This window comes from Rattus rattus, chromosome 7, assembly GCF_011064425.1.
Source record: "Rattus rattus isolate New Zealand chromosome 7, Rrattus_CSIRO_v1, whole genome shotgun sequence".
NCBI classification, from domain to species: domain Eukaryota; kingdom Metazoa; phylum Chordata; class Mammalia; order Rodentia; family Muridae; genus Rattus; species Rattus rattus.
In genome coordinates this window covers 92,684,757-92,698,913 of record NC_046160.1, presented here as the reverse complement: position 1 = coordinate 92,698,913, position 14,157 = coordinate 92,684,757, and the positions used below count along the sequence as shown (strand labels likewise).

The window sequence follows — 14,157 nt, the reverse complement described above, 5'->3', positions numbered from 1 at the left end:
ACCATGTGAGTGCTGTGAATTGAATCTGGGTTCCCTGGAAGGACACAGTGCTTTTAACTGAGCAAACTCTGCAGCCCCTCAATCCCACATCTGCCCTCCCCCTCCCCTTTGCCTGTATGAGAGTGCTCCTCTACCCACCCACTCTCTCCCACCCCACTGCTCCAGCATCCCTCTATGCTGGGGCATCAAGACTCCCCTGGACCAAGGGCCTCCCTTCCTGTTGGGCAAGGCTATCCTCTGCTACATATGTATCCCTCCAGGTACACTCCTTGGTTGGTGGGCTAGACTCTGGGAGAACTGGGTGGTCAGGCAGCCCAGGTTGTTTTTCCAGTGGGGTTGCGATCTCCTTCTGCTCCTCCAGTCCTTCCGCCAGCTCCCTCACTAGATTCCCTGAGTTTGGTCTGATGGTTGGCTCCAAGCATCCACATCGGCATTGGTCAGTTGCTGGACCGACTTCCTCAGGAACCACCACACTAGGTTCCTGTCAGCAAGGGCCTCTTGACCACAGCAACAGTGTTGGGTTTGGTGTCTCCAGACATAAGGGATCCCTAGGTGGGGCAGTCCCTGGTTGGCCCTTCCTTCAGTCTCTGTTCCGTTTTTTGTCCCTGTTCTTCCTTTGGACAGGAATATTTCTGGGTTAAAAACTTTGAGATGGGTGGGTGTCCCCATCCCTCAACAGGGGTCATGCCTATCTGCTGAAGGAGGTCTCTTTAGGATCTACTGCCTCCTTCTCTGTGCCCTTCAGCTAAAGTCATCCACACTGGTTCCTGGGAGCCTCACATTTCCCTGGAGTCTGGGACCTCTGGTGGCTATCCCCAGTTCCTCATCTTTCCTGCTACATATTTTTAGAATTTAACATTTAAAACTGATTATTTATCAGACAGTAAAACATTTAATATGTTCAATGACCCAATGGCTATTTCAATACAATTTGTTTTCCATTTCTTCCCTTTAAAGACTAGTCAAAATTTTGGTTCATTGTACATCTTATTTAAATATTACAGGTTTCATATGTATAGGCTCAGAAAGACTTAATGGGTTCAGATAGATATCCTTTGGAAAATACAAGCAAGGTTATGATTTATGGCTAATCCTGAAATCCTGTATATGGAATAATACAATAAAGTGCCTATATTTATGAAATAAAACATATTGTTTATTCAAAGTGCTAGTAAATGCATTTGCACTTTTCCATCTAAAATACTCATTACCTGCCAATATGGTAAGCAAGTGAAAATGTAGTGATTCATATCATAGAATATAAGGTTTATTTTACCACTACAGTTTAATTGTTAATATATTCATTTCTATGTATGAAATGGTTTTTAAACGTTTACCAAATGTTTTTGAAGTCACAGAAAATTGTTTGAATCAGGAGCCAGTGAAGACTTTTAGTACTATTCTTTACTATTTGTTCATTTGCTTCTGCGTGTGTATGTGAGTGCACAGACTATGTGCATGGAGGTTAGAGGACAACTGCAGGAATCCAGCCTCTGTGTCTACATGGGGATCCCAGGACTCAAACTCAGGTTGTCAGGCATGAAATCAAGTGCTTTTCCTATCTCTCCTGTTGGTAGTAGCAACCTCCTTAATTACCATCCTTCAACTTGCCCTACGCTCCACAGGGGAATATACTCTAGGATATTTTATAATCACGTAGTACATACTTTAAAATAATCCCTAACTTCTACAACATTGGCTCATTTCTTTAGGAATAAAGCGAAGGCATTGTGTTTAATTTTTTTACACTTATTTATTTAGTTTGTGTTACTGTATATGTGTGTTATACTGCATGAATGCTTTTGGAAGTCAACAGCACCGGTAGGAGTTGATTCTCTCCTATCATGTGGGTTCTAGGGAATCAAACTCAGGTCTTCAGACTTGGCAGCAAGACCTCTTATTAACTTAGCTGGCTCACTGACCCGAAAAGATGAAAGATTTTGATACTGGTCCTTCTTAAATTTCCTTTTAATTTTAAATATACTATATTTCCATTGCTTATATTCAGGAGTTTAACAGTATTAACATTGACAGTGAATAAAAACTCTACTAAATAATCTATAACAAATAAGGTACACATATTGAAAACAGAATAAGGTACCTTAAAAAGAAAGGAAAAACTAAGAATATTTAAATAGACCTACCTAAACACCCAGAAATACCACTCTTGGAAATATACCCAAAAGATGTCCTACCATGCCACAAGGACACGTGTTCCACTGTGTTCATAGTGGCCTTATTTGTGATAGCCAGAAGCTGGAAACAGCCCAGACGTCCCATGATGGAAGAATGGATATAGAAATGTGGTTCCGCTATTAAGAACAAGGACATCCTGAGTTTTGCAGGCAAATGGATGGAACTAGGAAATATCCTGAGTGAAGTAGTTCAGACCCAAAAGGATACACATGGTATATTCTCACTAATAAGTGGATATTAGCAAAAAAAAAAAAAAAACCAAACAAACAAGCAAAAAAAAAAAAAAGTACAGAATACCCAGGTACAGTCCACAGAACTCAAAAAGGCCAACAAGCTTGAGGGCCCAAGTAAGGATGCCTCAGTACCACTTGGGAGGGAGAAGCAAGCAATCACAAGGTGAGGGGGAGGGGAGGGAAAAGGAATGGGGTTCGGGGGAGAGGGGAACATGATCTGGTATTGGGTGAGAGAAAAGACTGAAGCCTTAAAGGTCAGCAGAAAGAATGGAAACAGAGGACCTCGGGAGGAAGGAGGTTGGGAGGATCCTCTAGAATGTACTAGAGACCTGGGAAGTGAGAGACTCTCAGGACTCAAAGAGGGGGACCCTAGATGAAAGGCCCTATAGTGGGGAAAGGGAACTTATTGAATCCATCTCCCGTAGAAAGACAGTGCATCAAGTGAGGGATGGGGTTGCTATCCCACAGTCAAAGTTCTGATCCATAGTTCTTCCTGTCTGAAAGAAATGCAGGGATGGAAATGGAGAAGAGCCTGAGAAAAAGACGGTCCAGTGATAGGCCTAAAAGAGGATCCAGCTCAAGGGGAGGCCCCAAGACCTGACACCATTACTGAAGCTATGGGGCACTCACAAAAAGGGACCCATCATGACTGCCCTCCAAAAGACCCAACAAGCAGCTGAAAGAGTCAGATGCAGATATGTGCACCCAACCAATGGACAGAAGCTGCTGCCCCCTGTGGTTGAATTAGGACAAAGCTGGTGGAAGCTAAGGAGGAGGGCGACCCTGTGGGAGGACCAGCAGTCTCAATCAACCTGGACCCCTGATATCTCTCAGACACTGGATCACCAACCAGGCAGCTTACACCAGCTGAGATGAGGCCTCTAACACATATACAGCAGAGGACTCCTGGGTCTGGGTTCAGAGAAGATGCACCTAACCCTCAGGAGACTGCAGGCCCCAGGAAGTTTAGAGGTCTGGAGCAGGGGTGGGGTGGGGACATCCTTGTGGAGATGGGGCTGGGGGAAGTATGCAGAGGGTAGGGTGGGGATGGGGAGGAAGTATAGGTTGTGGAACTCTCAGGGGGTAGACCGGGAGGAGAATAAAATCTGGAGTGTAAAAATAACTAACTAACTAACTAACTAACTTTATATATATATATAAAAAAAAGAATTAATGATCATATAGAAGATTCAAACAAAGTCATACACGGATTAAGGAAATCTATCCAAAACCTTGACAAAAGATTAAAAAAAGTGAATGTACAGGTAAAATTCAGCAACTCCTCAAAACTCATATAGAAAAGGACTACAAATAGAAACACAAGCAATTTTAGCTATACTGATAGTGATAAAGTAGACTTCAAACCAAAACTAACCAGAAGAGATTAAAAAGGAGCCCCTAATTTCATAAAACAAACGTTGCATGGTAAAAACAACAACAACAACAACAACAACCACCACCACCACCCACATAGGCTCTGATACAATATAGCAGGGGTTTTGAACCTTCCTCTCTCATATCTAGGTAGGTCTCCCAAACTACCATAATGAGACTTCAGAGCTAAAATATATTATAGATCAACTAGCCTTGATAAAACAGAATATTCCAACCAATGGACAAAGAATACAAAGAAAGTTTGGATGAACAGTGGGTCATCCAAAATATTAAACAGGAAATAAAAAGTCCTGGAGAAATATGATAATAAAAACAAGACCTATCAGATTTGTAAAGAAGGCAAAATGGCCAGGGTAGGAGGAAATTAACCAGAATGCATTTTTTACACATGTGAAAATGTCAAAAAAAAAAACCCAAAAAACCAAAAAAACAAAATTAATTGTCAAGGTCTCTGTTTGAAAAGAGTATTTTGACATAGTAAGTTTTAAAAACACAATTTTCATTTGAACAGATTATTCTCATGAAAATGGAATAAAGAATTGGGCTGGAGGTGGTATGAAACTGCAAGGAACTTCTAATCCACAAAGTTAATAATAACACAAATAAAAAACAGTGGTGGCAGGGATGAAGACCATGAATGCATTCAAGAAGCTGCAGAAGAAAAAGTATTGCTGTAAGAGTAGGAAATTTAAGTTCAGTATCTCATGAAAACTTATTAGAAGGAAGTATGTAATGAATATAGTATTAGAATTTGTAGCTTAAGTAAGGTCTAGGTAGTGACAATATAATAAAAATCACTTACTGATGGTACTTGAACTATTCATCTATACAAAGTCATATGAAAGAAATATACAAACTGTGAAAAGGGGTCAATAACGTTTATAAATGAATTGACAAAAGGCAAGGATACAACAAAGGCAACGAAGAAGAGTAACTCTTCTGACCTCACTCTGCCCTGGATGATGAGGCAGTTCTATTCTGTGTTATCTTTATATATGACATTACATAGTACCAGTATTGACAGATGTTTGGTCAATTTTATTAAAGAAACTGAATTAAATCTTTATATATTTTCTAAATATCTAACTAAAATGTCTAGGTCTAGCTATAACGCTTTTGGATATTAAAAACAACTCTGTTGGATTCAAATCAAGGTTGAATGTTAACCTGGTAATTATTTATCATTATCATCTCTAGAAATTCTTGATAAAAGCTAACCATTCATGCAGAGTTCATTAATTGTGACCAATCTGCTCTGATGAAGAGGAAAGAGCATATGAGGGAAGGCAGTTTTCTCCTGGTAGAAAATGAAATAATTATTTTTAAATCTTTTTCCTGACATTTCTGGGTGAACATGACTTGAACACAGGATTTGATTTCTCTAAGAAACCAATATTAAGGGAAAGGCCATTGAAATTACAGGGAACCACGACTGGTTAGTTAATTTTTGTTATAAATGTATTAAAATTTTAATAATCTACAGTTTCATTTGTATTTTCTAAATACATCTTGGTTCTCATTACTATCAATAAGTAGCTGGATCTTCTGTATTTAACAGTAAATAGTTTCATTAATACTGACTTTCGAAATAATTTCTGACAATTTCCTTATTCTAGTGAGTTTCCAAACTTTTATTTCATTTTAGCAGAGAGTAAAATGAAAACAACAGAAAATGTTAAATCTAAGAGAATGTGAGTCAAAGCTGTAGGATAAGTGGGAGCTGTTTAAACCTATTTTTGTCTAAGCAGGGCCAGGACAAATGAGTTAGAACGTGGCACCTAGTATTTCACTAATTTTAGGTCTTTTACATCGTTTGTTATGCCAGCTTCCATTATTAAAACTATTTTAATGTTGGACCAGGAAAACCATTATGTAACAAAAAGAACATAAGTCTTGATACCTTATTCCTATTCCTTTTGAGTCTGAGTTTCCTTGCAGAAAAATTAGGATGTTGTATAACTATTCTCTAAATGTTCATTGCAGTTTAAACACACTAGTTTTAAGATTCTATAAATAAAACTCTTTACTCAGACATTTATTTCCTTGTGTGTGCATATATGTGTGAACGTGCACATGTCTCTGGGAGCAAGAGGACAGACTTGGGTAATGTTCCCCCGAAGCTACCCACCTTGTTTTTTGAGACAGGGTTATTCATGAGGACCCGAAGTTCACCAAAAAGGGTAATTTGGATGGCCACTGAGTCTCAGGGATCTGACTGTCTCCATATTCCTGAAAACTGGGTTCATGTACCAACATAGCTAGCTTTTTATGTGAGTGAGTGTAGAGAATTAAATTCATATCCTCATGCTTGCACAGTCATCACTTTACTGATGGAACTATCACCCAAAACCTAAAATACTATTTTGTGGTGAAATAGTCCTTATGAAATTTGGAATTTCATTTGGAATATATTTAAGTAGAGAGAATATCTGTGTATTGTATGGAAGCATCACCTGTCAATTAAAAACAAAAAGTATGTCCTATAGGAAAGGGTAAAAAAGAAGGTGGAATATTTGGAAAGCAGAAAGAATTCTGGGATAGAGCCAGGCGTGGGAGATCCACCCAGGAAGATGGGACAAGAAGGATGGATGCATGGTACCTAAGCACAGGTAACCAGCCACACAGCAGAGTGTAGGTTAAATAAACGGTTTAATAAGTTATGCTCTAGTCACAAGAAGAGCCTATCTTTATGGCTAAGGTATTTGCAAATGTATTTTGAATCTGAGTTTTATTTCTGGGACCATGAGGTTGGAAGGAAGAACCAGGACCAAACTTCTACAAAGTACAACTTTTTGAGAGGTGGGGTTTGATCACAAGTGCTCCGGAGTTTAGTCTGCTGGAAATCAATGTCAAAATACAATTTGTTAGGCTATTAGAAATGGAAATTGGCTAAACGTTACTGTTTAATGTTCCCAAGTGTACCTAGGTGGCACTGTGAGATGTAATGGACTTTCCCGAGGAGAGGCTTTGCAGGATACTTCAGTCAGTGGGGAGGGCATGTCCATAAGGGGATTAGGCGACTCTGGCCGCTTCCTTTTTTTCTTACATTTTGTTTCCTGGCTTATGAGGTAAGTTGTTTGCTCTGTCACTGACTCTTGCCATGATGTGATGCCTCATTAGAGGTTCATGCATTAGAATATTTTAGAGAAAGGTAACTGGCATGATGGTGCATGTCTTTCAACCCAGCCTTCAGGAGGCAGAGGCACACAGATCTCCATGAGTTCAAATTCAGCATGGATTACAAAGTGAGTTCCAGTCCAGCCAGAGATACATAATGAGACATTGTTTCAAAAAACCATTACCAACTCCCGGACCCCTACCAATAACAACAATGACAAAAACCAAAAGAAGACCAAACAGGCATTTTTCCTTCTAAGTTAATTATGTCAGGTATTTTTTTGTTAAAATGACTGAAAGCTGATTTAGAGAACAACATTTCCATTATCTTTTCATAAACTATTGTGAATGCCCTACTGGACTAGGAGCAAAAAGCAAGATGGTATGTAAAACAGAAAATAGATCAGAGCAATTATTTAATGACCCAAGAATAAAGTGGGTTATTTTTAGCTACAGATGCTTCTTAGCATATGCTATATCCTAATAAACCATTATAAGTTGAAAATATTATTAATTCAAAAATGCAATTAAATGGAGCATGGTGGCATATGCTTATAATCTTAGCACCCAGGAGGCTAGTGCAGGAGAACAACAGATTGAAAGCCAGCCTAGACTGGAAAAAATTTCCTAAACAAAACACCAATGGCTTACGCCTAAGATCAAGAATCGACAAATGGGATCTCATAAAACTGCAAAGCTTCTGTAAGGCAAAGGACACTGTGGTTAGGACAAAACGGCAACCAACAGATTGGGAAAAGATCTTTACCAATCCTACAACAGATAGAGGCCTTATATCCAAAATATACAAAGAACTCAAGAAGTTAGACCGCAGGGAGACAAATAACCCTATTAAAAAATGGGGTTCAGAGCTAAACAAAGAATTCACAGCTGAGGAATGCCGAATGGCTGAGAAACACCTAAAAGAAATGTTCAACATCTTTAGTCCTAAGGGAAATGCAAAATCAAAACAACCCTGAGATTTCACCTCACACCAGTGAGAATGGCTAAGATCAAAAACTCAGGTGACAGCAGATGCTGGCGAGGATGTGGAGAAAGAGGAACACTCCTCCATTGTTGGTGGGATTGCAGACTGGTACAACCATTCTGGAAATCAGTCTGGAGGATCCTCAGAAAATTGGACATTGAACTGCCTGAGGATCCAGCTATACCTCTCTTGGGCATATACCCAAAAGGTGCCCCAACATATAAAAAAGACACATGCTCCATTATGTTCATCGCTGCTTTATTTATAATAGCCAGAAGCTGGAAAGAACCCAGATGCCCTTCAACAGAGGAATGGATACAGAAAATGTGGTACATCTACACAATGGAATATTACTCAGCTATCAAAAACAACGACTTTATGAAATTGTGAGGCAAATGGTTGGAACTGGAAAATATCATCCTGAGTGAGCTAACCCAATCACAGAAAGACATACATGGTATGCACTCATTGATAAGTGGCTATTAGCCCAAATGCTTGAATTACCCTAGATGCCTAGAACAAATGAAACTCAAGACGGATGATCAAAATGTGAATGCTTCACCTCTTCTTTAAAAGGGGAACAAGAATACCCTTGGCAGGGAATAGAGAGGCAAAAGATTAAAACAGAGACTGAAGGAACACCCATTCAGAGCCTGCCCCACATGTGGCCCATACATATACAGCCACCCAATTAGACAAGATGGATGAAGCAAAGAAGTGCAGACCGACAGGAGCCGGATGTAGATCGCTCCTGAGAGACACAGCCAGAATACAGCAAATACAGAGGCGAATGCCAGCAGCAAACCACTGAACTGAGAATAGGACCCCCGTTGAAGGAATCAGAGAAAGAACTGGAAGAGCTTGAAGGGGCCTGAGACCCCATATGTACAACAATGCCAAACAACCAGAGCTTCCAGGGACTAAGCCACTACCTAAAGACTATACATGGACTGACCCTGGACTCTGACCTCATAGGTAGCAATGAATATCCTAGTAAGAGCACCAGTGGAAGGGGAAGCCCTGGGTCCTGCTAAGACTGAACCCTCAGTGAATGTGATTGTTGGGGGAGGGCGGCAATGGGGGAGGGTGGGGAGGGAACACCCATAAGGAAGGGGGGAGGGGGAGGGGATGTTTGCCCGGGAAAAGGAAAGGGAATAACACTCGAAATGTATATAAGAAATACTCAAGTTAATAAAAAAAAAGAAAAAAAAAAAAAAAAAAAAAAAAAAAAAGAAAGCCAGCCTAGGCTACAGAGTAATATAATACAAAAAAAAAAAAAAAAATTCTGATAGCACCATCTTTAGGGTATAGAACTGGTATTTTGGATAAAAAGCACAGAGGGCCCAACCATATTTTTATGGAATGAAAGAGAGCTAGTATTTTAAACTGATTATTAAGTAAATCCTAGTTTAATAGAATAAACAAACAAGAAAGAATATTCTGCTTCTGCTGCTGCTGCTGGTTGTGGTAGTAGTGGTGGTGGTGGAGGTGGTGGTGGTGGTGGTGATGGTGGTGGTGGTGGTGGTGTTGGTGGTGGTGATGTAGGTGGTGGTGGTGGTGGTGGTGGTGGTGGTGGTGGTGGTGGTGGTGGTGGCGGTGGAGGTGGTGGTGGTGGTAGTGGTGGGATGGTGGTGGTGGTGGTGGTGGTGGTGGTGGTGGTGGTGGTGGTGGTGGTGGTGGTGGTGGAGGTGGTGGTGGTGGTGGAGGTGGAGGTGGTGGTGGTGGTGGTGGTGGTGGTGGTGGTGGTGGTGGTGGTGGTGGTGGTGGTGGAGGTGGTGGTGGTGGTGGTGGTGGTGGTGGAGGTGGTAGTGGCGGCGGCGGCGGCGGCGGCGGCGGCGGCGGCAGTTGATAATGCTGAGTCAGCGCTGTCCTTCAGGACCTGATGCATTCATATTGCAGGAAGATAGAGACCAAGATAAACATGAAGTACCTCGGTAATTGATGATTTCTGTACCAAGCACCGGAGTCATCTCCAGAACTGTAATGAAGGCTTTGTCCATAGACGTCAGAGGAAAAGGAGACATGCGATGTCTTCTAGCCACCTTGGTGATATCTACAGCACTGTGACCTAAACAGAAGACAGTTAACTGAGAATAAGACACTCAAACACTGATTAGCAAGGAAGAATGACTTTAAATACTTAAATTTTCAATTTCTGGGTCCTGGTGAGAACTATGTCTCTTGTAGCTGACACATTCTTATAGAACATTAAATCAAATTAGAAATGTTATATATAGCATGTACCAAAACTGTAAAATTTAATGATACTGGTAGATCATCGAGTGTTTACTATGAATCAAGAAATTTTATACTGAGGTCCTATTACCATTTCTTACAGATGAAGAAAGAGGCTTAAGTAGGATTTATATCTTTGCCTAGGTCATATAGCTGGTGATAGAGGACTTAAACTTTCACTGTTAACTAGGGAATTTACTCACAGACAAGATAGCAAAAACCATGGTAGATTCTACTGGCCTAATGGGTCAGGCTTAGGCTCATTTATCTGTATTGTGGCAACACAGCCCAGAAACATGGGTCTAGTGAATGTTACCACCCACACTAGGCTGAGTCCTCAAATGTCAATAAATAAGCAAGACAATCTCTTACAGACATACCCACAGGCCAACACAATTCTCAAGTTAGGCTCTCTTATCAGATGTTTTCTACATTGTGTCAAGTTAATAGAGTTAATGAAGAAACAGGAAAAATAATTTTCTATAAGCAAAATCTATTTGATGGTTCCAAATAAATTTTAATAACTACCTTACAAATCAATATAAATGGTCTGAAAAAGAATCCCTAGAAGCTATATTGATGACCCAAACTACAAAACAAATCAGACATGAAAAATATTCGTCCTACTAAAGAAATTAAAGTATTCAAGAGAATATTATTGAACTTACCATAGTAAGATTCTTTTGTAATACAAGCTAACAGACTAGATTTGCAAACAGAATCCAGCATTTTGTTGCATGCATGAAATACACCTGAGTGACAAAGGCAGACACTACTTCAGAGTAAAAGACTGGAAAAAAGTCTTGGGAAGCAAACGATCCCAAGAAACAAGTTGGAGTTGCCATCCTCATATCTAATAAATTAGACTTTCAACCAAAAGTTATCAAGCAAGATGGGGAAGGACACTTCATATTCATCAAAGGAATAATCTACCAAGAGAAAGTCTCAATTCTCAACAACTATGCCTCAAACACAAGGGCACCCACTTTCATAAAAACAAAACAAAACAAAACAAAAAACAACAACAAAAAAAAAAAAAAAAAAAAAAAACTTTGCTAAAGCTCAAAATACACATTGCATCCCAAACAATAATAGTGGGAGACTTCGACATCTCAGTCTCATCAATGGACAAATCATGGAAACAGAAACTAAACAGAGATATAGTAAAAATAATAGAGGCTATGAACAAAATGGATTTAACTGATAACTACAGAATATTTCATACTAAAACAAAAGAAAATACCTTCTTCTCAGCACCACATGCTACCTTCTCCCAAATTGAACATATAAGTGGTCACAAAACAGGCCTCAACAGATACAAGAAGACTGAAATATTCCCATTCATCCTATCAGATCACCACAGACTAAGGCTAGACTTCAATAACAACAAAAACAACAGAAAGCCCACATATTCATGGAAAACGAACAACTCTCTACTCAATGATAATTTGGTCAGAGAAGAAATAAAGGCTTCCTAGAACTGTATGAAAATGAGGACACATCATACCCAAACTTATGGGACACACTGAAAGCAGTGCTAAGAGGAAAAGTCATAGCACTAAGTGCCCTGGTAAGAAAACTGGAGAGGGGGGCTGAAGAGATGGCTCAGTGGTTAAGAGAACTGACTGCTCTTTCAGATATTCTGAGTTCAATTCCCAGCAACCACATGGTGGCTCACAACCATCTGCAATGGGATCTGATGCGCTCTTCTGGTGTGTCTGAAGACAGCTACAGTGTACTCATACGTAAAAAATATATTAAAAAAAAAAAAAGGGAGAGATTCTACACTAGCAACTTAATAGCACACTTGAAAGCACTTGAACAAAAAAAAGCAAACAGACCTAAGAAAAGTGGAGGGCAGGAAATTATCAAACTCAGGACCAAAACCAACCAAATAGAAACAAAGAACAATAATACAAAGAATCGACAAAACCAAATGCTGGTTCTTAGAGAAAATGAACAAGATAGATTAAACCCTTAGCCAAACTAACTAAAGGGCACAGAGAGAGTATCCAAATTAACAAAATCAGAAATGAAAAGGGAGGCATCACAACAGAAATAAAGGAAATTAAAAAAAATCATCAGATCCTACTACAAAAGTCTATACTCAAGAAAACTGGAAAATCTAGATGAAATGTATAATTTTCTAGACAGACACCAGGTAACAAAGTAAAACCAAGCTCAGGTACACTATCTAAATAGTCCCATACCTGGAAATAGAGGAAGTCTCTAACCACCCCCCCCCCAAAAAAGCTGAGGGCCAGATGGATTTAGCAAGGAATTCTATAAGACCATCCAAGAAAAGCTTACACCAACACTCCTTCACCCATTCCATAAAACAGAAAACAGAAGGAATCACAACCTAATTCATTTTATGAAGCCATAGTTACTCTGATACCTAAACCACACAAAGACCCAACAAAGAGAACTTTAGATCAATTTAGCTTATGAATATCAATGCAAAAATACTCAATAAAATTCTAGCAAACTGAATCCAAGAACACATCAAAACCATCATTCACCAGGATCAAGTAGGCTTCATCCCAAGGATGCAAGGTTGGTTTAATATATAAAAATTCACCAGTGTAATCCAATATATAAACAAACTCAAAAAAATTCACATGATCATCTCATTAGATGATGAAAAAACATTTGATAAAATATGACACACCCTTCATGTTAAAGTTATTGGAGAGATCAGGAATTCAAGGCCCATACCTAAATATAATAAAAGCAATTCACTGCAAACCAACAGCCAATATCAAATTAAATGGAGAGATACTTTAAACAATCTCATTAAAATCAGGGACAAGACAAGGATGCCCACTCTCCTCATATCTATTCAACACAGAACTGAAAGTTCTAGCCAGAGCCAAGACAAAGGGAGATCAAGGGGATACAAATTGGCAAAGAAAAAGTCAGGGTATCACTATTTTCAGATGATATGAAAGTATACATAAATGACCCCCCAAATTCCACCAGAGAACTTCTCCACTGATAAACAACTTAGCAGAATGGCTTGAAGTAAAATTAACTCATACAAACCAGTAGCCTTCCTTTATACAAATAATAGGCTGGGAAAGAAAATAGGGAAACGACGCCCTTCACAACAGTCACAAATAGTATAAAGTACTTTGATGTAACGCTAATGAAACAAGTGAAAGATCTGTATGACAAGACCTTAAAGTCTCTCAGGAAATAAATTGAAGAAAACCTAAGAAAATGGAGAGATCTTCCATGCTCATGGACTGGTAGTAATATAGTAAAAATGGCCGTCCTTAGGAACTAAAAGCAATCTACAGGTTCACCACAATCCCCATCAAAATCCCAACACAGTTCTTTACAGACATGGCAAGAGCAATTCTCATTTTCATATGGAAAAAAAAGCAGAATTGCAAAAACAGTTCTTAACAATAAAAGAACTTCTGGAGGAATCACCATCCCTAACCTTAAGTTGTACTACAGAGCAATAGTGCTAAAAACTGCATGGTATTGGTACAGAGACAGGTCAATGAATGGAATAGCATTGAAGACCCAGAAATAAACCTACTCACATGGACACTTGATCTTTGACAAAGAAGCCAAAAATATAAATGGATAAAAGAAAGCATCTTCAATAAATGGTGCTGGTCTAACTGGCTGTCTGTATATAGAAAAATGAAAATAGACCCATATTTGTTAACTTGCACAAAGCTCAAGTCCAAGTGGATCAAGGACCTCAACATAAAACCAGATACATTCAATCTAATACAAGAGAAAGTAGGAAAGAGCCTTGAACTCATTGGCACAGGGGGATATTTCCTAAACAGAACTCTAATGGCTTACACTCTAAGATCAAGAATTGATAAATGGGACCTCATGACACTGGAAAGCTTCTGTAAGGCAAAGGATATGGTCAATAAGACAAATGGGCAACCTACAGACTGGGAAAAAAATCTTCACTAACCCCACATCCAATAGAGGGCTAATACCCCAAATATACAAAGAACTCAAGAA

General features: G+C 39.3%; 1 protein-coding gene across 1 annotated transcript in view; it reads right to left on the bottom strand.

Annotated features, from left to right (window-relative positions):
- Gphn (gephyrin) overlaps nt 1-14,157 on the bottom strand; it is a 289,114-nt gene that overhangs the window by 96,753 nt on the left and 178,204 nt on the right. The window contains exon 11 of the mRNA XM_032907990.1: nt 9,857-9,994. Within this exon, the coding sequence (XP_032763881.1) occupies nt 9,857-9,994 (138 nt within the window). The remainder of the gene's footprint in view (nt 1-9,856; nt 9,995-14,157) is intronic.